This window comes from Geotrypetes seraphini, chromosome 3 (assembly GCF_902459505.1).
Source record: "Geotrypetes seraphini chromosome 3, aGeoSer1.1, whole genome shotgun sequence".
In the NCBI taxonomy this organism is placed as follows: Eukaryota; Metazoa; Chordata; class Amphibia; order Gymnophiona; family Dermophiidae; genus Geotrypetes; species Geotrypetes seraphini.
This window is the reverse complement of record NC_047086.1, coordinates 403,620,589-403,643,666: the sequence shown is the minus strand read 5'-3', so window position 1 is coordinate 403,643,666 and position 23,078 is coordinate 403,620,589. Positions and strand designations below refer to the sequence as shown.

At 43.5% G+C, this 23,078-nt stretch overlaps 1 protein-coding gene across 1 annotated transcript in view; it reads left to right on the top strand.

Annotated features, from left to right (window-relative positions):
* LOC117357306 overlaps positions 1-23,078 on the top strand; it is a 94,276-nt gene that overhangs the window by 3,191 nt on the left and 68,007 nt on the right. Inside the window, exons 3-10 of the mRNA XM_033937677.1 lie at positions 3,824-3,997; positions 5,974-6,057; positions 7,491-7,609; positions 9,151-9,265; positions 9,728-9,814; positions 11,533-11,648; positions 13,757-13,919; positions 21,865-21,983. Coding sequence (XP_033793568.1) covers positions 3,824-3,997; positions 5,974-6,057; positions 7,491-7,609; positions 9,151-9,265; positions 9,728-9,814; positions 11,533-11,648; positions 13,757-13,919; positions 21,865-21,983 — 977 coding nt within the window. The remainder of the gene's footprint in view (positions 1-3,823; positions 3,998-5,973; positions 6,058-7,490; positions 7,610-9,150; positions 9,266-9,727; positions 9,815-11,532; positions 11,649-13,756; positions 13,920-21,864; positions 21,984-23,078) is intronic.

Here is a 23,078-nt window from a genome sequence, read left to right as displayed (position 1 = left end):
ATCAGAAAATAATAATAAATATTGAAGAACTAAGGCCAGTACTGCATGGTCTGTGTCTGTATATGGCCATTTGGTTGAGGATGGGCTGGGGAGGGCTTTGGTGGCTGGGATGGTTTAGATGGGCTGGAGTGAGCTTTGACAAAGACTTCAGTAGATGAAAACTAAGCACAGTACTGGGCAGAGCTTTGGGTTCTGGCCCAGAAATAGCTAAGAAAAAGAAAAAGGAAATTTAAATGGAATCAGTAATTTAAAGAGTGGGTAAGGTTGGGCAGACTGGATGGACCATTTGGGTCTTTATCTGCTATCATCTGTTATGTTACTATGGATTTCCCCAAACCATCTCAATTATGGCCTGAGAACTTCTCTTCTAGGAAACTATCCAAGCCTTTTTTTAAACCCGCTAAGCTAACTGATTTCACCACATTCTCCGGCAATGAATTCCAGCGTTTAATTTCACATTGTGCAATGAAATATTTTCTCTAGCTTGTTTTAAATCTACCACTTAGTAGCTTCATCGCATGCCCCCTAGTCCTAGTATTTTTGGGAAGTGTAAACAAGTGATTCACAATTACCTTTTCCACTCCACTCAGTATTTGATAAACCTCTATCATATCACCCCTGAGCCGTCTCTTCTCCAAGCTGAAGAGCCCTAGCCGCTTTCACCCTTTTCTAATTCTGCCTTATCTTTTTTGAGATATGGTGACCAGAACTGCACACAGTATTCAAGGTGCGGCCGTACCGTGGAGTGATCCAAGGGCATTATAACATTTTCATCTTTCTTTTCCTGATCATTCCTAACTTTCTATTTGTTTGCCGTCGCACATTGAACTGAGGGTTACACCATATCCTCAACTATGACACTGAGATCCTTTTCCTGAGACAGAACCCAGCATCACGTAGCTTCAGTTCGGATTCCTCTTTCTCACATGCATCGCTTTGCACCAGCTCACACATTCAACGCCATCTGCCATTTTGACGCCCAGTCTCCCAAGGTCCTCTTGCAATTTTTCACAATCCTCTTGCGTTTTAACAAATTTAATTATCTCGCTAGTTATTCCCATCTCTAGATCATTGATAGTGAGGGAGTGAGGGCCTCCCCAGCACAGACCCTTGGGGAACCCCACTATTTACCCTCTCCATTCAGAATATTGACCATTTAAACCCACTCTTAATCCATAATTGGACATGACCTCCTATCCCAATTTCCTCAGAAGTCTTTCATGAGGTACTTTGTCAAGTGCCTTTCCAAAATCCAAAGACACAATATCAACCAGTTCACCTTTATCCACACGTTCATTCACCCCTTCAAAGAAATGCAGTAGGTTGGTGAGGCAAGATTTCCCTTGACTGAGTCCATGTTGGCTTTTTCTCCTTCATCCATGCTTATGTACGTATATTATCTGTCATTTTGTTCTTTATCTCTACCGGGGTTTTTTTTCTATATGAATACCTTTCAAGTAATTAAACATCTGTGTCATATCTCCCCTGTCCCTCCTCTCCTCGAGAGTAAGAATAGCCTTACTGGGTCAGACCAATGGTCCATCCAGCCCAGTTTCTTGTTTCCATGGGGGCCAATCCAGGTCAGCAGTATATAGCACAACCCCAAAGAGTAGCAACATTTCATGCTATTGATCCAGGAAAAGCAGTGGCTTCCCCTACAGCAGACTATGGACTTTTCCTCCAGGAACTTGTCCAAATCTTTTTTAAAACTAGCTTCCAGTCTCTTCTTGTACGTCTTTTGAGCATATTAGAACTGCTACCTTTTCTGTAAAAGGTCCACAACTTTGGAACTCTGACGATACCCTTGGTTCACCGATTATTGAGTACAACGGATAAGTTTAAAGTCGAGTTACAAACATGTCTCTTTTCCGATGCTTAGTTCTGCTTTTAACCTCATTTGTAAGTGATTTAATCTTTCTTTTTAGTTTGGTTTTTACCCTTGGCGCGGGATAGTAAGACATGATTAAACTTGGAAGCCCTCTAACCAATCTACCCGCCTTGTAATATTAAAGCGCTTAAGAACTAAAGTTCAACCCAGAAGAGCAGGATTTCTTTGGTCCATTCGCTTTATCCTCATCGCTCTCCTTCGAACTGTTCACAGCATCTTTCACTCTTGCAATTTCACGCCTAGCTTTTCTCCTGTCCCCAGCAGTCTTGGCCTGGCAATTGGATTCATCAAGCTATGTCATCTTATAGTTCTTTTTGGAAAATAATCAAGACAGCGCTGTTCGATAAATTTATTTCTTAACACGACTCCTTATTACTGACATTGTATTTTTAAAGTTCACAACTTGTATTTTTATTAAATGTTTGAATTTTTATGTTATTTCTGTATTTCGCTGATTGTCCAGCTCTTCTTAACTTTTGGTTATGCCAGTATAAAAGAATAAAGTTATTATTATTATTATTTAGTGGTGTGGTAAGGGGAGGGGGGCGGTCTGCCCTGGGTGCTGTCTTGCTCAGGATGCAGGCCCCCCTACTCCTATCCGTCCCCCCTTCCCACTCCTCCCCCTGCTGTGTTCCCCTTCCCCCATACATTTTTAACTTCGGTGCAAGCAGCCACCAACATGCTGCCTGCATTGGCTTTGGCATTCTCTCCGACGTCACTTCCAAGGACGGGGCGGGAATGGTGATAAATTTTTCCCCATGTCATTCTCTACTCAGCATGTCTGAGATCCAGCACCCTGAATTTTGTGCGTCTGCCCTCCACTTTTGCTCTTATATCAAACCATATAGAGTGATGATCATTTTTGCCTAGGTGAGCACCTCAGGGAGTAGTTTTGGGACTTGGGGCAGTTTAGGGGGAGTGGGCATAAATTGCAGGTTATTTTGGGGGGATGGGGCAGTTGCAGGGAGTGGTTTGCGGGGTTGGGGCAGTTTGCGGGGTGCTGGGTGCTGGGGGAAATTGTAGGGAGTAGATTTGGGGGTCGGGGAAGTTGCAGGAAGTAGTTTTTGGGGGTACAACAGTTTGAGAGGAGGTGGGGCAGTTGGGAAGGGAGGTGGTTTATAGGGGTGCAGTTTGGAAGGAGGAACTCCCTAACTGCTGCTTTTCACTATATTTAAGGTTTTAAGCTGAAAAAACTGGAAGATATTCTCCCAAAGAAATGCATTGGGACTTTCTAATTTTTTTTTGGGGGGGGGATTAATTTTTCTGGAACCCCTGGTTTGATTTGATCCATTTTGTAACTTGATATGTCTTTTAATTGGGTTTTCTTCTATGTCTAGTTTCATGTCATTCTGCTAAATTTTCAGAGAGTTATTTCAGACAGATATAAATAGACATCAACGACCCTTTTTTGTAAAATTCTTTCCCATTGAATTGAAAAGAATAACGAGGAGTGTGCCCAAGGAGTATTTAAATCAGAAGCGTGACCTATGTGCATTAGAATGGCATCTTCAAACCTGTTTATACAAGCTGAATGGAAAATAATAATCTCTTCATAAAGGCCACCCAAGGATAAAGCACACCATGATAAGGAGAAGATAGAAGATAAATCGTATTAGTGAAATGAGAAAATGGAGACAAGACCTCAGTGTCATTTGGGATATAGACTAGCTATGTGTCTTGGTTCAACATTGAATAGTTTGGGCTGTGGGATATTAGCTAATCTATATCCGTAATGACATTGAGGTCTTTTCTCCATTTTCTCGTTTGACTAGTACGACTTGACTTATCTTCTATCTTATCCTTATCGCAGTGTGCCTCATCCTTGGGTGGCCTTTATGAAGAGATCTTCAAATCTGTGACATTTGGAAGGGTGAGAGAAATGCAATGTCTTTGGTGGAATCACTGATCACATCTCCTTCTGCTTCTTGGCCATAGGTGGAGGAGCATCTGATGAGCAAACAAAACTCAGGCCCAGACTCTGTGAAGAAGGACCAAGGGCAGCTCTTGAAGCAAGGAGCCAACAGTCAAGGCAGAGCACTGGAGGGTGCCTGGAATTTGCAGGAGTTTCACAAGATGGCAGATCAGCTAGAAGCCTGGATAAGAGGGAAGGTGAGACTGGCAAATAGGGGAGCGGGTGACAGTGGTAACCCTCTGGGGCAGGGCTGCCCAAGTCCGGTGCTCAAGATCTACTGGCAGGCCAGGTTTTCAGGATATCCACAATGAATATGCATGAGAGATATTTGCCTGTACTACCTTCTTGGTATGCAAATCTCTCTCATGCATGTTCATTGTGGATATCCTGAAAACCTGGCCTGCCAGTAGATTTCAAGGACCGGACTTGGGCAGCCCTGCTCTGGGGTATTCCCTTTGCTGGAGTGAAGTTTAGTACTCCATTCCTCATACCTCCGGGGTAGTGCTTCCCATTTCTAGCCCAGTCCTGGAGGACCACCAGCCAGTCAGATTTTCAGGCTAGCCCAGGGGTAGGCAATTCATGTCCTCGAGAGCCACAGCCAGGACAGGTTTTCAGGATATCCACAATAAATATGTATGAGATAGATTTGCATCTCAAGGATGCAGTGCATGCAAATCCATCTCAAACATACCTCTCCCGTGGAAAGTGCCATTAGAATATCATAGGAACATGAGTTGCCCTATTGGGACAGACTGAAGGTCCATCAAGCCCAGTATCCTGTTTCCAAGAATGGCCAGTCCGGGTCACAAGTACCTAGCAAGATCCCAAAAGATCTCTGCCCTCTGACAAGCACCACTGGCAGAGACAACTAGATTCTGAATCCAGCATGTTTCGTAATGTGACTTTAGGCCAGGGATTCAGGTGAGACAGAGGTCTAGGGCAGTGGTTCCCAACCCTGTCCTGGACAACCACTAGGCCAGTCGGGTTTTCAGGATAGCCATAATGAATATGCATGGAGCAGATTTGCATGCCTGGCACCTCCCTTATATGCAGATCTCTCTCATGCATATTCAATAGGGCTATTCTGAAAACCCGACTAGCCTGGGGGTCCTCCAGGACAGGGTTGGGAACTACTGGTCTAGGGGGAGTAGGTGAAGGTATGTCAGAGGTGCTAATCTAGGAATTCGGGACATAGTGATAAGAGATGGTGAAGTAGGAATATGGAAGACAGTTATATGGGAGAATATGAGACACTGTGATAGGAGATAAGGTTGATGCTGAACCTGGGATATGTGATATGGGATATAAGACATGGAGAGACTGGAATAAAGGGTATAGGGAAAAATGGGATGAGGAGATGGACGATGCTGATCCCTAGATACAGGGCATGGTGATATGGGATAAGGGAGAGGCTTGATCCTGGGATTCTGCAATCTATAGGGGTCAAGCAGACTCAATAATGTCTCTATTTTATTTATCTTCTCCTCTAATCTTGTTATTACTCATTTCTTGGCATTTATTAGAAAATATTTCTCCTGTTGTATTTTATTGTAAATCCCTTTGGGTTGAATTTATTCAAGGAAAACAATCAATAAAAATAATCTAACATCTCTGCCTCCTTCACCTTCCTTTTCTGTTGTCTCTTATGCATTTCCTTTTCTTCCATCCTCAATCTCTCCTCTGCTCCCGTCTCTATTCCTTATGTGCATTCTTCTTCATCCACCTCATGTATTGTTCTCCCTCCCTTCCACTGAATTTCCTTTTTCCTTCTCTCCTCTTGCTTTTTTACTTCTTTCCCCTCTTTTTCTTGCTTTTCTTTCTCTCCTCCTTTTTCTTCTCACCTGTTTTTTGTCCATCATTCCTCATCTTCATCCTGTTTCTTTCTCTCTTCCCTCTTTTCATCATCCTTCTTTTTCTTCTTGCTCACGTCTCTGCTTTCTCTCATTTTTTTTATTCTTCACTTTAATTCTTTATTGCCTCCCCTATTCTTCATCTTTCCTTCTTTGTGCCCCTCCTTTTTCCCTTCCTTCCCCTTTGTCTTTCCGCTCTTTTCATATGTCTCCCTTCTTCCCTCCTCTTTCCTCTGTTTTGCTATCTCTTCTCTTACTCTGCTTTTCCTTTCCTTGATCTGTCTCTTCTTTCCATGTCTCCTCTTCTTCACTCTCCTTGTTAGGAAGAGAAACCCTCGCTGGCTGGTCTCTTGGCAGACAGTGGTGATAAGATGTACTTAACCCGGCGTATCCTGGATCTAAAGCAGGTAGGTGGTTACCTTTTCTAGGCAAGAGCCTGTAGGGTTGCAGTTATTAAACAAGAAAGACAGGAGATGAACTCTCACCAGCTCTGTGGGCATTCCTCATTGAATATTCCTAAGCCATAAAGTATCAAGACCCTCAGGTAGTTTACTTCCTTCAAAATTTGAACAAACTTTCAAACAGAAATCACTCAGGTGAATTTGCAGTGTACAATTTCTCAGGTTCAGCCGTTACTGAAGTGTCATGTTACTTTGGTTTCTTCTGTGGTGAGGATTATGAGGAGAAAGTGCATGCATTTCTTTAGAACTTCAGTTCTGCATGTGAAATGTGCTCCCTTGGTTCAAACACCTATGAATGCCTGCTTTAAAAGTGGTTAAATTTGTGAAACCTGCTGGGCTCTCCACACATTAACAGACCGTAGATATTCTCCATGTGCCGTTCACCCAGTGGCCGTGATGCTCCATGACTGTGGGAAGTCCCAGCGATCCTCAGCCCTATTAAGCGATCTTTGGCTCTCCACTGGTACCAAATGAAGCAACATCTCTTACGTGCTTAGTCCTCTCTCAGATCCAGCACTTCTCCGTTACTAGAAGCAATGAGGGCCATCAAGGGGCACAATGCCAGCCAGGTCCATTGGAAGGACAGAAGCACAGAAATCCAACCCAGGTTTTTCCACTTCAGGTTTTGCACTCAATGCACATGCATCCCTTCAGGATTTATTCAGTAGTTTTAGGGTCTGTACCCAAATTATCTATCTATCTATCGTGTTTCCCCGAAAATAAGACAGTGTCATATTAATTTTGGGACAAAAAAACACATTAGGGCTTATTTTCGGTGGATGTCTTATTTTTTTCATGTACAACCATCATCTTTCCCTTCCTCTCCTCCACCCCAGATCTTCCTCTTTTCTTTCACTCTCCCCCCCATGCAGCATCTTTCCTCCCCTGTCACCCATCCCCTTGTGCAGCATCTTTCTATCCCTCCCTCCCATCCCCTTGTTCAGCAGAACCCCACTGACTCTCCCACCGTGAGACTGATATACCTGCGCTCCAAGGCCTCCAAAAATAGCAGTGATGGCAGCTGATTTTGGAGGACTCAGAGTGGAGGTATGTCAGGTCTCACCGGGGTGGGGATTGCTGAATTGACGAGTCCGATTTTTCTCAGCGAATTGGGCAGCACTAGTGTCGGGGATGGAATCGGGGAGTGTTGGGGACATTCGGAGGGGAGGGGGCTTCGAGGTCGATCTTAACTAGGTCTTATTTTAGGGGGTAGGGCTTATATTAGGAGCATCTTTAAGAATCATGCTAGGGCTTATTTTCGGGATAGGTCTTATTTTTGGAGAAACATGGTACCTATTTATCTATCTATCTCGCAATAAGAAAATGCACTTGAAGGTTATTATGGAGTGGAATTCTTAAGTCCTACTTGTATCCTGCAGGAACAGCAACAGTTCAAGCACCTCCATGATGACATGAACAACCTTGCCCAGAAACTGGAGAAGCATGGAAAAAGCGATAGCAAGGGCACCTCTGCCCGCAGGAAACACATCAATAAAATGTGAGAAGGAAGGAGAGAAAATGGGACTGCAAGGAGACCTTCACCCACAAGAAGCACATTGATAAAATGTAAAGGAGGCAGGAGAGGGAACAGAGAAAGGGGGAATGCAAGAGGAGAGGATGTGAGAGGAGAGGAGAGAGGGAGTGGGACTACAAGGGCATGTTTTCCCACAGGAAGCACATCAAGAAATTGTGAGAAGGAACAGAAAGAGTAGAATTACAAGGGCATCTCTTTCTGCAGGAAGCACATTGAGGAATGTGAGAGGGGAGTGTGGTGCCCCCTTGTAGACATCCCTGGGTCTGAGGCTGACCTGACAGGAGTCCCCCTCCAGCAAACTCTATTGGTCACTACATGTGTGGCATTCTTCCTCTCCTCCGGTCCTCATTCCCTCCCCCAACCAACATCTCTCCCTTTCCCTCAATGAGTCTAAATATTTACTCTCTGCCTTCTCCCCCTTCCATTGAGTGTGACATTTCTCCTCCTCTCCTTTCTTCCCTCCCCATCCAACATATATTCCTCTCACTCCATGAGTCAAACACTTTTTGCCTTCAGCACACTTTCTCTCTCCTCACCCCCTTCTTTCAAGGGTGACATTTCTCCTGCCTTCTCCCCCCTCCCCCAGTCCACCTCTCCCTTTCTGTCTCCTTGTGTACTCTTTCTGCCCTGGCTCTTCTTTACCTTGCCCCACAATCTACCTTCATTTGTGGCCCAAAGGACGCCACAGCAGCCAATTACATATGCTACCCTGCCGCCAGCACTGGCATCTCTTCTCTGCTGCAGGCCTGACTCTGTTGAAACGGAAGTTACGTCAGAGAGAGCAGGCTGCAGTAGTGAGAAGATGCTGGTGTCGGCAGCAGGGCAGCGTTTGCAAGTTGCTGCCGCTAGCAATGTCCTTTGGGCTGCAAATGAAGGTAGGACTGCCCCTGCTCTGGACGATGATCAAATCAATTGTGGGGGGGGGGGGTTCCATGGCCCCCTGTTCCGATGCCTATGTCTCTTGTTGTGTCTATGGGAACAGAATAACTGCACTGGCCTCAGAAAGGCCTATAACCTTTGATTATTCCCCATCATATATGCAAGTATAAATATGTATGGGGGTTCCATGGAACACATACATTTACCCCCAGGGATTTGGAGATGTTTCTAGGGTTGAGATAGGTTGGGCAAGGAATAATTAAAAATTCAAACATACCTTCACCTCGTGCAAATCTGTGGTGATAATTCAAGTCAAACTACCAGAAAATCTTGTAAGGAAATACCACCCATGAGGCTGCCTTTCCCGTGAGTATTGTGATTGTGACTACTGAGTATTTCATTCTTTGTAACATCAAATAAATCCTCAAAGTGGATCACAATGGCTTTGGCAACATGTGTCACACTGAGGAAGTTTTGTGAATCGAAAGGGCAGGAGAAACAGAAATAAAATGATATAGGGGAGGGTGAAAGTGACCACTGCTCACAGAAGCAGCACATGGAGGGCGGAAGGACCTATAAGGAGGAAGCTGATGAGGGGCTTCCCTTCCCATTCTGTCTCCCTGCAGGTGGCTGAGGGTGCAGGGGACACTGAAGGAGCACCAGGAGATCTTGCAGCTGGCCCTGGAGGCCTCTTCCTTTTACCAGCAGGCAGACACCCTCCTGCAAGCCATGGACTCTCAGGTAAGAGGCATTGTGTATCCCCGTACTCACTCACTTGTGCTTATGCAGCTCTGTTTATCCTGAAAGCACTCTCGAACTTTCCAGAGTTAGTTTGTGACTATCGGAGGGGTTTACTTTGCTTATCCAAAAATTAATAGGTGTAGATATAAGACCTTCTTAGATAGGACCCGAGCGTTTCAAGCTGGTAGGCAAATGTATTCAGCATGCTTTGTTATCCTATTGCAGTTTTCGGAAATTAATTAAGACCACTTTGTTCGATAAGTTTATTAATTAGTGAGTTTTATTATTAAAATTCTATTTTACAAATATTTGTATTTTTTTACTGTATTATTGTCCAGCTCTTTTTAGTGTAAACCGCCTAGGACTTTTGGTTATGGCGGTATAAAAGAATAAAGTTATTATTATTATTCTACCCAAATTCTTCTTGAACTACTGTATCAAAGCTGCTTCTCTTTTTTATAGAGGAAAATAATCTGTAGGCTGAGAATCCAGGGAGATCCAGAGAGCTGTGGAGACCAAGACTTGAGGGACATTGCGGGTCAGGTCATGGTAAGAACAGGAGAAGAAGATGTGGGGTCAGGAATGACCAGGTCACGGCACTAGGAGGGGAGTGAGATATGCAGTCTGAATTGTCCAAAAAGACGTCAGAGAAGGGGCGGGACTGCGGCAGAGAGAAGACACTCCGAAGCCGTACAGCAGCTTGCAAAGATCGCTAGCGCCAGCGATCTTATTGCAGGCTGCTGAAGTTAGGAAGATTGATTCAGGAGGCCAGGGGGAACAGCAGCCCTTACGGAGGGGGGGTGTAGTCCTTTGGGGGGGGGTGCAGTCTTAAGGGGGAGGGGGGGACAGGCCTTCAGAGGAGATAGGCAGGCCTTCAAAGAGGGGGGGGGGACAGGCAGGAAGGCCTTCGAGGGGAGTGCAGGCCTTCAAAGGGGAGACAGGTCTTCAGGGGGGGACAGGCAGGCAGGCCTTCAGGGGGATGCACCGATGCAGGCCTTCAAAGGGGGGGGGACAGGCAGGCCTTCGAGGGGGATGCAGGCCTTCAAAGGGGGGACAGGCAGGCAGGCCTTCGGGGGGATGCAGGCCTTCAAAGGGGGGGACAGACCTTCAGGGGGGACAGGCAGTCAGGCCTTTGGAGGGGATGCAGGCCTTCAAAGGGGGGGACAGGCCTTCAGGGGGAGGTTTATGCCTTCACGGGGGACAGACTTTCAAGGGGGGGGACAGGCATGCAGGCCTTCGGGAGTATGCACTGATGCAAGCCTTCAAAGGGGGGGGGACAGGCCTTCAGGGGGGACAGGCAGGCAGGCAAGCAGGTCTTTGGGGTGATGTAGGCCTTCATGGGGGGGACAGACCAGGGGACGGGTGTCCTGGTGTAGAAGTACATGGAGGGAAGGAGGGAGGGAGGGAAGGGGGGGTTCAAAGAGACATGCATATGCCGGACTTTGGGGGGGAAGAAATAATGGGTCTGAAAATAGAGGAGAGGAAGAGAGATGATGGGCAATGGGATTTAGGGAGGGAAGGAACAGAAAGGGAGAGAAGTTGGACACAAGGGATGGTGTGGAGGGGGGGATAGAGATACTGGATAGGAGGGTAGTTGGGAAAAGAAAGGGAGAGATGGTGGACCCTGGGGTAGTGGGGAAGGAGAGAGAGATGCTGGATGAAAGGGTAGTTAAGAAAAGATGGATCTGTGGATGGAGATGAAAAAAAAGAAAGATTCCAGACCTCTGGGGGAGGGAAGGGAAACGGAAGGGGAGGACAGAGATGGCAGATGGATGGTTAGAATGGAGAAAGAAGAAAGAAGGAGACCCTGGCAAGCAAGTTATCAGAAGACAACAAGATTTGAATAATGACCAGACAACAAAAGGTAGAAAAACTAATTCTATTTTCCATTTTCTGATTACAATATGTCAGATTTGAAATGTGTATCCTGCCAGAGCTGGTGTTAGACCGCAAACTTGAGCTAGGATTTAAGAGAGAGAGGAAAAGTCTTTTTGGTTTGTTTACTTTGTTTACACCACAGCGCCAATGTGGTTAGGAGAAGGCAAAGGGGTGAAGAGGTTATAAAATAAACCCACCAGGATGTTTGAAAAAAAACACCCAATTGGGCAGGAAAATCGAATCAAAAATCCAATTCAGTAGGCTGAATCGAATCAAAATTTTTTCCCCTGTATCGGGCAGCACTAGTATTGAGTGTTCCAGACTTGGCCAGGACCAGCTCAGCTAACTTTCCTCCTCCCTCCCTCTCTCTTTCTTTCTCTCTGCTTTAGATGCTGGATGTAATGGTGTCCCAGCTCAGCAGTGTCCACCCCAGCCTAGCAACAAGAGTCATCCTCAGACACCAGCAGGTTCGGGAGAGCTGGGCCCAACTGCAGGAGGCTGCCAGGTGAACTGCAAGTACCTCCCTGTCCCATCCTTGCGCAAGACACGGAGGGACTTTTTCGATATGACATCTAAATCCGAGTTTAGTCGTTTTGCAGAAGATGCACAGAAATCCAGTACCAAACATGCCCATTTTCAAAACTGCAAAACCCCTATCTTGTTTTTCCACAAATGGATGTGTTCATGCTCTGTGCGTCTGTCTTTTGAACCCATTTTGAAAAATATACATCCAATTGAAAAATGCACAAAAGAAGCCGTTGGGATGTAGGCGGGACCAGCATTTTCGATTAGGCTGTCCACACAGACATCCCAGCAGAGCAGTGGGACACCTTAGGGGGCGCTGCAGTCAACTTCACATTAAGGGTCCCAGGTACCCATCTCGCCATAGCCCCCTTATGGTGTATGGTGAGCCCTCCAAAACCAACCCAAAACCTACTGGACCCAAGTGTTCACCACCCTAACAGCCCTTATGCCTGCAAGCTTCCAGTGCAGGTGATCGAGGCAGACAGCGTGCCAGACTTTAAGAATAAATGGGATACCCATGTGGGATCCCTACGAGGGTCAAGATAAGGAAATTGGGTCATTAGGGCATAGATGGGGGTGGGTAAGCAGAGTGGGCAGACTTGATGGGCTGTAGCCCTTTTCTGCCATCATCTTCTTCATCTTCATCTTCTATGTTTCTATGTGATACCTCACATGTGGGATTTGGGTGGAGTTTGGAAGGCTCCTAGTGGTTAGAGTGGGATATAGGTCTGAGTCCCCTCTCTATGGTTGACTACACCGCCAACTAGGCTACTGCAGGAACCTGCTTGCTGCTCTACTAGAATTGGCCATAATATCTGAAACGGTCATACAGGCAGGTGCGTACTATTTCATTTACATTTGGGAGGGGGTCAGTGACTACTGGAAGAGTGTGGAAGGGTCATTTCTTTATCCCTACAGTGGTCATCTTTATGGCACTTATTCGTTATTAAAACAGGTCTAGCCCCAGATGTCTAACTTGGGCCCTGGGCGTATTCGTAAATGTTGGATTACGGCAGAAAAACATCCAGGTTATAATCCCGCCCTAGTCCCGTCCGCACCGCGCCTCTAACAAACCCCCTTGAGATTTAAACACAGTGCTGATCAAAAGCAAAGATATCTGTCTAGAAAATAGCGAACTGGAAGGGTCTGGCAAGAAAAACGTCCTTCCGGCCCTTTGTGCCACTTTTGGGACGATTTTCTCTTTTGAAAATGAGCCCCATACACCAGTCCCAGTGCTTGTGGCAAAGATTTTCGGATGAGTGAGCCCCACACCCAAAGCCAAGTTCTTTGCACACAAGGATGCACAAAAGAGAAGCAATTTTGTATCGATGGGAGTACAAAGGAGACTCCTGCACTGCGTCAGCCTAACCTCCACCAGGGACAGTGCCAGAGCAGCTTCAGTGTAGGCCTTGAAGAAATGCAGATATGTTACTTTAATTGCTTTCTTTTTGATACGCTTTACTGCTGTTGGCTTTTTTGGCAAACTTGATACACACAGGCATCCCGTCGAGATTCTTCAATTATTTTTTTTTTGTGGCATTTTTTAGCCCCCCTATTTTACCATGGACCCCTGACGAAGGTTTGTCCGAAACACGGACCGTGTCGGGTCCCTTTATTGGTAAAAGGGTTTTATATATTGTGTTCTTTGTCATATTAAAATTTGCCTGCATCTTGTACACAGTCTGCAGTTTTGTTTTGGTTGCTCCTGGCTGATTTTTTCTGCAGATCTTTTTTGGATCCCCTTTTTTTGTTGTGTTTCTCAGCCTAACCTCCATCAGGGACAGTGCCAGAGCAGCTTCAGTGTAGGCCTTGAAGAAACGCAGATATGTTACTTTAATTGCTCTTCATGCCACAGCGCAGTGCAAGGAAGCATCAGCCCAGAGACCCATATGCAAAATCCTTGTCTCCCCATCTTACCTCTCAACAGTAAACCTTTATAATGAGCAGTGAGCGGGAAACATAGGCAGAGTTAATTTGGAGGTGGAAGTAGCGGCTATTCTGTGTTCGTTTTTCTCTCCCATCACAATTTTGACACCCATTCCCCACTCCTCTGTCTTGCACCCTGCTCCATCTCCCGGCCTTTCCTAGGAGTAAGACATTGGCGCTTACGGCACGTCGAGGTGATTTTGATGGGAGTGTAATCCACTCGCTGACCAGTGAAAGGGCAGAAGACAGTGATACAGGAATGCAGCTGCAAGGGACCGTGGAACCAGACCTGCAGAGGGCGCCAAGTCTCAGCCCAGCAAACTTGGTATGTATTGCGATCTGAGGAGATGAAGCAAATGATTAGTCTTAAAGGAAGATGGGGTCCGCTATGTTAGATCAAAAATGGCTTTTTTTTTTTTCTATCGCTGGAAAAAAAACTTTGGAACACTCTTCCTGGAGGGTTGAGAGAGTATGAAAGGAACATATGTCGTTCAAGAAACTTTTAAAAATATAACTATTCGGAGATGCTTTTTTTGTAAATTCTGTAGGATTTAATTGTCCAGTTTTGGGTGGTCTTCAATTTTAAGGGAAAAATAAGGTTAAGGAGGAATGATTTGAATCTACAGTGTGCCCACAAAAAACTTTCCTTGATTTTAAATGGTAACAAAACCAAAATTTATTGGAATATTCTTTCACCTTTGAGGCTACACTTTCATCAACTCATAAAGTTTCATATGATTACGTGCACTCAATGTACGCCCCACCTGTTACTCGGCAAACATCGATGCGATCATTGAGCTCGGATCAGACTCTCCAAAGCATATCCGATGCGATCGCGTTTATAGCTTCAGTGATGCATTCCTGCAGATCATCCATAGTTGCGGGTAGTGGAGGTACGTACCCCCAAAGGAAAAAGTCACAAACAGTAACATCCAGTGATCTTGGGGGGCGGGGGCACTTGAGGAATCCCTGGTCATTTTGTCGCGTTGCGTTGCCTGAAGGTTGTAACTTCTGCACAATTGCAGCTTATAAGGGAGAAAGTGCAAGTGATTGTGTAAATGTGCTTTTTGGGACTTGTATTTGCTGTCATCGTATTTATAAACATATTCCAATAAGTTTTGATTTTGTAACCATTTAAAATCAAGGAGTGTTTTTGTGGGGACTCTATTCTAGCATCTTAAAATGACTAATTTTTTTTTTCTATTTTTCTATTTGTTATTATATTGTTTGTTTTTACAATTGTGTATATGTGATACGCGCACAGCTTAGACTGAAGCGGTTTATAAATTTTAAAAAAGAAATAAATATTGTACCATGAGCATCTGAAACAGGGAGGAGGGGGAAGATGGGTTTTAATTCTACAGTGATTTCTTATAACTTTAGTGGCAAAGTCCATACATCATTATTATTATTGTTGCTCAATGGTAACACTCACAGTTACCCAAGACTCGTTTTTCGTTCAGCAGGAAGCCAAAATTGCAAGGACAGTAACACAGTAGCAAATCAGATGACAGCAGACAAAACGACCTGCATTGTCCACCCAGTCTGCCCAAGATAAACTCATATTGTGTGGTATGACCTTGATCTGTCCTTGCCATTTTCAGGGCACAGACTGTAGCAGTCTGCCTAGCTCTGGAGCTACTGTCCAAGCCCACTCCAGCCCATCCAGATCTGTCTACCCATAATCAGGGCACAGATGGTAGAAGACTGCCCAAGTGCTGTCTAACTACTGCTCCATATTGAATATGCATCGTGTATCCCTGTACTCACTCACTCGTGCTTATGCAGCTCTGTTTATCATGAAAGCACTCTCGAACTTTCCAGGGTTAGTTTGTGACTTTTCTGACCAACTTCTGATGGTACTCGGTGACTGTCGTTTCACTGGATTAGGTGTGTTCGTTCTGAGTTGCTCCGAACTCAAAATTTACTGTAAACTCCAAGTTGGAGGTGGTTTATTTACTCATTCATTCAATTATCTATACCGTTCTCCCAGGGGAGTGCAGATCGGTTTACATGAATTCGTTCAGGGATTCAAGAATGATTCCCTGTCTGTTGACCATTTCCTTTACCTAAACTTCCAGGGTGCCTATGTGTCTTTATAAATTAGCAGCTCAGAACCAGATTCGGTCAATTTCTAGATTCTTGGAACCAAAATCTATTACCATATTGGTTTATTCATTAATCATTGCAAAATTAGATGATTGTAACAGTCTATTTACAAGAATCACCCAGAAGGAATTGAGACGCCTTCAAATAATTCAAAATGCTGCAGTCAAATTAATAACAAAATCTAGGAAATATGACCATGTAACCCCCCTTCTTCGGAAGGCCCATTGGCTGCCAATCAATCAAAGAATCTCTTACAAAATCTCTTTAATAACGTTTAAAATGATTCATTCTAAATTTCCCCAATTTATTGATAAATATCTTATCCCATATGAGCCATCCTGCATCCTTAGATCGTCTGATCGTAAATTGCTGACGGTCCCTTCCCTTCGTATAATAGGAACCAAAAGGCATGACATTTTCTCAGTTGTGGCCCCACCACTTTGGAATACCCTACCAGCTCCCGTAAGGGAGGAGACTAACATTGAGCGTTTCAAAGACCTACTCAAGAGTCATCTTTTCAAAGAAGCTTTCAACATTTGATTTAATTGTTTATAGTATCTTTCTAATTCCCTCAAGGAACCAAGTAGCAATGTTCCCTTTCCTTCTGTTTTTCCCTTATTTGGCTTTCGTTCCTATCCAATTTGGAGCTCTAACCCAATTTCCTTTTGTCTCTCATTTGTCTGTCACATTTGTCCCCTTTTAATATGCCATGCACTAGTTGATGTTTCTTTTAAATTGTACTTCCTCTGTTTATGTTAATGGCATTGGTTTTATTTATTTTTTTTATTCTGTTTTTCTTTTTATATTTTACATTATAAACTCACTTAGAAATTGGATAAGTGATCAAATATCAAATTTTAATAAAAACTTTTTTTTTTTTTAGTTCAATAAATTTTTATTGAGTATTTTGAAAAAATACAGAGAGCAATTCAAATACATAAAAAATAATATAACATTTTGTATATATAGGGTCTATAAATATAGAATAAACTATAAAGGATCACAGTATTAAGAAAAGCTCAGAGTAATGGAGTTATTTGTGAAGACTGTATGAGAAAAAGATGAGATAGAACAGAATAAAAGTTAAGGAAAAAGGAAAGAAAGAGGAAAAGTGAAGAAAAGGAAAGGGAGACAGGAGTGTCTACAAGTCAGAGCGTACATATGAATCTAAGAATGACCAGGGTGATTTTTTGCTTTTCAAATTCTTAGAGATTCGGTGTGTAATTTTATTCTCATATGCATATGATTCAAATCTATGATACATACATAAAGAGTTCCACCAAAACGTATAATCTAATAACGAAGATGATTTCCAATTTTTCAGAATGTGCATGAGGGCAATAACCATCATGGTATCAATGAGTTTAGGAGGACAATTTGATTGCGCAAAGCAGGGATGTTGAGATCGAAGGATTATAATGTCCATAGAAATCTCTTCTGAGCAGTTAGTGATAGATTGCATGGTGTTCCAAATTTGGGTCCAAAAAGAGTGGACCAAAGTACAATGAAAAAACATGTGATCAAGAGTTCCCTCCTCTTTCAAACAATTCCAGCAAACAGAGTCTTGTTTTAATTTGGCTTTCCACATACGAAATGGGGTCCATATTGCGTTCCACATAATAAAGAACATTGATTGTGAAACTCTAGCAGATAAAAGTGGGCGGTTTGTTGAAGACCAAAAGAGTTCCCAGTCAATGTCAGAAAGCGGAGTGATGAGTATATTATCCCAGTGTTTCATAGAATGGTATGAAAAAGTGAAGAAATGATCTCTCAGAATATTATAAAAAAAAGATATAGCTTTTCCTTTTGCTAGAGACCATAAAGACCAATGGTGGATAGTATTTTTGGAAGACATGAAGTCATATCGTATGTGCACAGAAGACAGCACTTCAATGAGTGAGATCCACTGTGAATAAGCAGAAGAAGGCAACATATATGTGGAACAAAGTATATCAAAAGGAATTGACGTAGTGAGAGTAGATGGTTGATGAGCAAACCATATACCTGCCCGCTGCCACCGTTTCCATGAAAGGGATTTGCCTTGGTTTTGGATTTTGGGATTATTCCAAAGAGACATGAGTGGGCTAACATTAATTGAGATCTCAGCTATATTATCTAAATAATGGAGAGCATGCTGCGTTGAACTCAACAGAGAATACTTTCTCAAATGTCTGGGTATTGATATCGTTAGTAAGCAGGAGATGTGTAAAGGTTTGCATAAAAAACATTCCATTTCAAACCAAGTAGGAGGGTCTTGATAAAAGGAATCATTAACCCAGTAAGCTCCATATTTAGTTAATGAAGCTATATAATAATGGTAGAAATCCGGGATGTTAAGACCACCGTTAATTTTAGAGGCCTTCAGCTTGGCTAGAGCAATTCGAGGTTTTTTCTTGTTCCATATGAATTCAGATAGCTTCCTATTTAGCCAATAGAAGAATGATTTTTGGCATAGAAGAGGAAGCATAGAGAGAATGTAATTAATTTGAGATGCTAGAGTCATTTTGATGGATGCTATCCTACCCCACCAAGACAAATAAAGTGGAGACCATCTAGATGTAGTGTTAAGAACTAAATTTTTGATTTTAGATATATTAAGATCTTGAGCAAGGACCGGATCCTTGTGTATTAAAATCCCCAAGTATTTCACAGCTTCATTTGACCATGTGAATGGAAATTTAGCCAAATCTGATTGAAGAATGTTATTATTCAGAGGAAAGATTTCTGATTTCTCCCAATTGACAGAATATCCGGAAAAGCGAGAGTATTGTTTGATGATGTGTATAAGATGAGGAAGAGAAGATTGAGGGTTCCTAAGAAAAATTAAGACATCATCAGCATAGGCTGCTAATTTAAATTCTCGATCAGAGGAGGGAATACCGTTAATTAAGGGGCTTTGTCTAATAGCAGAAAGAAGAGGCTCTAACACTAAATTGAACAATAATGGTGAGAGAGGACAGCCCTGTCTAGTGCCTCTATGAAGGGGAAATTTATTGTATAGAGAATTATTAATTAGAATACGAGCGGATGGACTGTGATATAATGTTTCTATCCATTTCGTGAAAAATGAGCCAAAATTATACCCTTTCAGGACACAAAAAAGAAAAGGCCACTCCACTCGATCAAAGGCTTTTTCAGCGTCTATAGCTAGGCCTATTATTGGGTCTGTCAATGTTTTAGCGTGAGCATTAATATGGTGAAAGAGGCGCAGGTTATCTCCTATATATCTTTGTTTAATAAACCCCGTTTGATCTTTATGTATAAGATGTGGAATCACTTTGGTAAGTCTAAGTGCCAGTAGTTTTGCCATTATTTTGTAATCTAAATTAAGGAGAGAGATAGGACGGAAGTTTTTAACCAAGGTGGCGTCCCTGTCAGGTTTAGGAATTACTACAATGGTGGCTTCAGTGAAATTAAATTGTTTATCTGGAGTGGAATGAAGGAAATCATAGTATGTAAGGAGATGAGGAGCTAAGATGTTTCGGAATTGTTTAAAAAATTCGTTAGTAAAACCGTCCGGACCAGGGGCTTTTCCAGTCGGTAGAGAAGATATGGCAGCTTCTATTTCTGTTATAGTTATCGGAGAATCTAGTTCCAATTTAACAGAGTCCGATATGGTCGGAAGAGATAAGGAGGAAAGAAAGGAGTCTATATCTGAATCAGGAGCCGCAAAGTCAGATTGGTATAATGAAGCATAAAAATTTTCGAATTGAGAAGAAATTAAAGATCTGGTTTTGACTAATTGTCCTGCTGGGTTTTGGATAGATGTGATATGTAGTCTTTTGGATTTAATTTTAAGGTATCTGGCCAATGGGCGACCCATAAGATTATCTCCCATATAATGGCCAGAATTGGAGATGAAGATATCACGTCTGGCTGTGCATGAAACTAAAGTATTATATTCATATTTAAGTTTTTGGATATTTTGGAGAATAATTGGGTCTTGTAAGTGATTAGACATATGTTGTAGTTCTAATGTTTTAATAGAGTTTTCTAATTCTTTTTCTTTTATCATGGACTGTTTTTTTTTCCAAGAAGCAATTTTTATCAATTCACCTCTAAGGGTTGCTTTGTAAGCTTCCCAGACTATGGAAGGACAAATTTCAGGATCTTTAGAGTTATTTTCAAAAAATTCCACTGTGAACGAGTTGATTTTTTCAACAGTTTCTTCATCTAAGAGTAAGACATTGTTTAAGCGCCAAGAAGGAGATTCTTTACGCGGAGCCGAGATAGAAATATATAAAGAAATGGCAGCATGGTCCGTAAGAGAGATTGGATGTATAATAGCATTTGTAAGATCCTGAATGAGAGAAGAGGATATGAGAAAGAAATCAATTCTCGAGTAGGAATTATGAGGTGGTGAAAAATGTGAGTATTCTCTACCTTTCGGGTGAAGTAATCGCCAAGGATCCACAAGGGAGAAGGCATCATTTAGAGCCTGAAGAGCTGTGAATGACTTGGATTTGGAGGGTTTACAAGAAGAAGATCTATCAATATATAAGTCTTGGATTTGATTAAAGTCTCCTCCCAATATTAGAGAACAAGAACTGAATTCAATTAGCGCAAGCTGAATATCTCTAAAAAAATCCGGGTGATCTTTAACCGGGCCATATATATTTAGAAGAACGAAACTTGTAGAATGCTCAAAGGGAGGTGGTGGAGACAAAAAATGCTGACAGAATTCAGAAAGGTGTGGGATAAACACAGCGATCTCTAATTAGAAAGTGAATGATATAAAGAACACAATTTAAATGGTTGTGTGTGTCGGGCGTAGCTCAGGTGGCAACTCTGGCTGTGAAGAACGAAGGCCAGTGCTGGGCAGGGTCGTAAGTTTAAACTGGGCTGGAGAGGGACATTTCAGTACTCTGGAACGTGAGGACCGTGCCGGACAGACTTTTATGGGCTATGCCTCTCAAATGGCAAGATGGCTTGGATAGGCTGGAGTGAGTTTCAACAGCAACTCTGGTAGTTGGAACTTAAGGCGGTGCTAGGCGGCCTTCTATGGTTTATGTCCCAGAAATGCCAAAGAAAGACTATGATCAGGGATTTTCTATCACATTCATTGTTTTAATCATGAATTGATAAGTGTGTGACTGTTGGGCAGACAGGATGACTCAACACCCTTGCACCCTATCATAGGCGTTGGAACAGAGGAGGCCACAGGAACCTGGGTCTCCCTCTCGATTGCTTCCCGCCTTCCTACCTACTTCCTGCTTTTGTACTCTTAAAACAGTGACTGCCTGTATACACATTCAAAGCATCCTGGCTATGGTGGCAGAACACATTATAACATTCAAATTTCTGACCAACTGACTTTCCCGCCAAAATTCGAATTGGTGGACTGCCCTGTTCTCAATCAGGTCAGTGAACCCACTATTTCCAAAGTCACACTGCAGACTTCAGAGCTTACCCTGAAGCAAGCTACAGCATGGTGGCTGAAACGTTGGTTTCTACCTAACAAAGACACAACGAGACCCGGAAACCTGCAACAAGCACAATACCAGCTGTGAAAACCCTGAGAGAACACATTATAATATACACTTCCTCCTCTGTATTTGTGGGGGTTCGGGGCAGAGATGGCCTGCGAATATTAAAAAAACCGCAAATAATATTTGTGCCGGTTCTACCCCTAAACCCCGCTTCCCCCGGCTATTTTAAGCCCTGAAAGCCCCCCCCCCCCCTAAGCCTTACCTGGTGGTCTAGCGAGTGTTCGGGGCAGGAGTGATCTTCCCACACTCCTGCCCCGTGCAGATTGCTCATAGGAAATGGCTGTCTTGAGCTCCCGTAGTCTCTCGAGCCATTTCCTGTGAGCGATCTGCACGGGGTAGGAGTGTGGGAAGATCGCTCCTGCCCTGAAAACCCGCTAGACCACCAGGTAAGGCTTAAGGGAGGGCTTACAGGACTTAAAATAGCCTGAAAAATGAAAATGTATTTTTTCATCTAAAACCACAAATAAGCAGGGCAGGATTAATTCATCGAGGGCCCCTAGGCACACAAGTACACTGGGCCCCCTGCCCCGCCCCACCCCACCATGCGCCCAGGCGGAAACAGGAAGCTGCGTCAGAGGGAATGCAAAAGTACAGTTCCCCTTGCCTTTCTTACCCCCCCCAGCCCTGTCAGCTCTTTGGCCTATCTGCGTATTATTTTATGATGTTTTGCAGGTCCAGAGAGGCCCTGTAATTTGCTGTGAATTAATGGAGGGCAAAGAGCACTCCTTAGAACGAAAGATTCGAGAACCAGGAAATGATGTCGTATGTGAGGACCTCATAAATCTGACAAAGTAAGTGAGCGCACATGGCCCCATCACACAAAGATTGTAAGTAAACACCTCACCATTTCTTTTGGCTAAAATTAAGAACCTGTACAATATGTGTGCTTAATGCTGGGGACCCTCTGACATTCTCAACATTGAAGTGGCAGGATAAAACCTCTTTAGCGTATAATATTGCCATGAGGATAATGAAAGGTCTTAAACAATTTGATCATATAACCCCCTTTATGAGGGAATTCCACTGGCTGCTCTTAGGGGTGTCAAAGTCCCTCCTTCAGTCGGGTTTTCAGGATTTCCCCAATGAATATGTATGACATCTATTTGCATTCACTGCTTTCAATGCATATTCATTGGGGAAATCCTGAAACCTGACTGGAGGAGGGACTTTGAGATCCCTGGTCTAGAACAGACATGGGCAACTCCGGTCCTCCAGGGCCACAATCCAATCGGCTCTTTGGGATTTCCCCAATGAATATGCATGAGATCTATGTGCACACACTGCTTTCAATGCATATTCATTGGGGAAATCCTGAAAACCCGACTGGATTGCGGCCCTGAAGGAGGGACTTTGAGATCCCTGAATTAGTGGGAAGGAAGGCAGAGTCAAGCACTTAGTGTTTCCACATAACTACATGCATGTAATGAGAGGCTGAGCCAGGCCTGGTTTTATGCAGAGCTGCCAAGTTACCCAGTTCCAGGAGAGAGACTTTTTGGCCTGTCCTGGTTTTAAAATTATTTACCAAAGCATTAAGGGATTTGTCCCTGATTCTACCTATTGAAAGCAGTGCCACAAGTCCTATAATGTATTATGACAAGGGTGTCAAAGTCCCTCCTTGAGGGCCGCAATCCAGTCGGGTTTTCAGGATTTCCCCAATGAATATACATTGAAAGCAGTGCATGCAAATAGATCTCATGCATATTCATTGGGGAAATCCTGAAAAGCCAATTGGATTGCGGCCCTGAAGGAGGGACTTTGAGATCCCTGAATCAGTGGGAAGGAAGGCAGAGTCAAGCACAGTGGTTCCCAAACCTGTCCTGGGGGACCCCCAGCCAGTCAGGTTTTCAAGATATTCCTAATGAATATGCATGAGAGAGATTTGCATG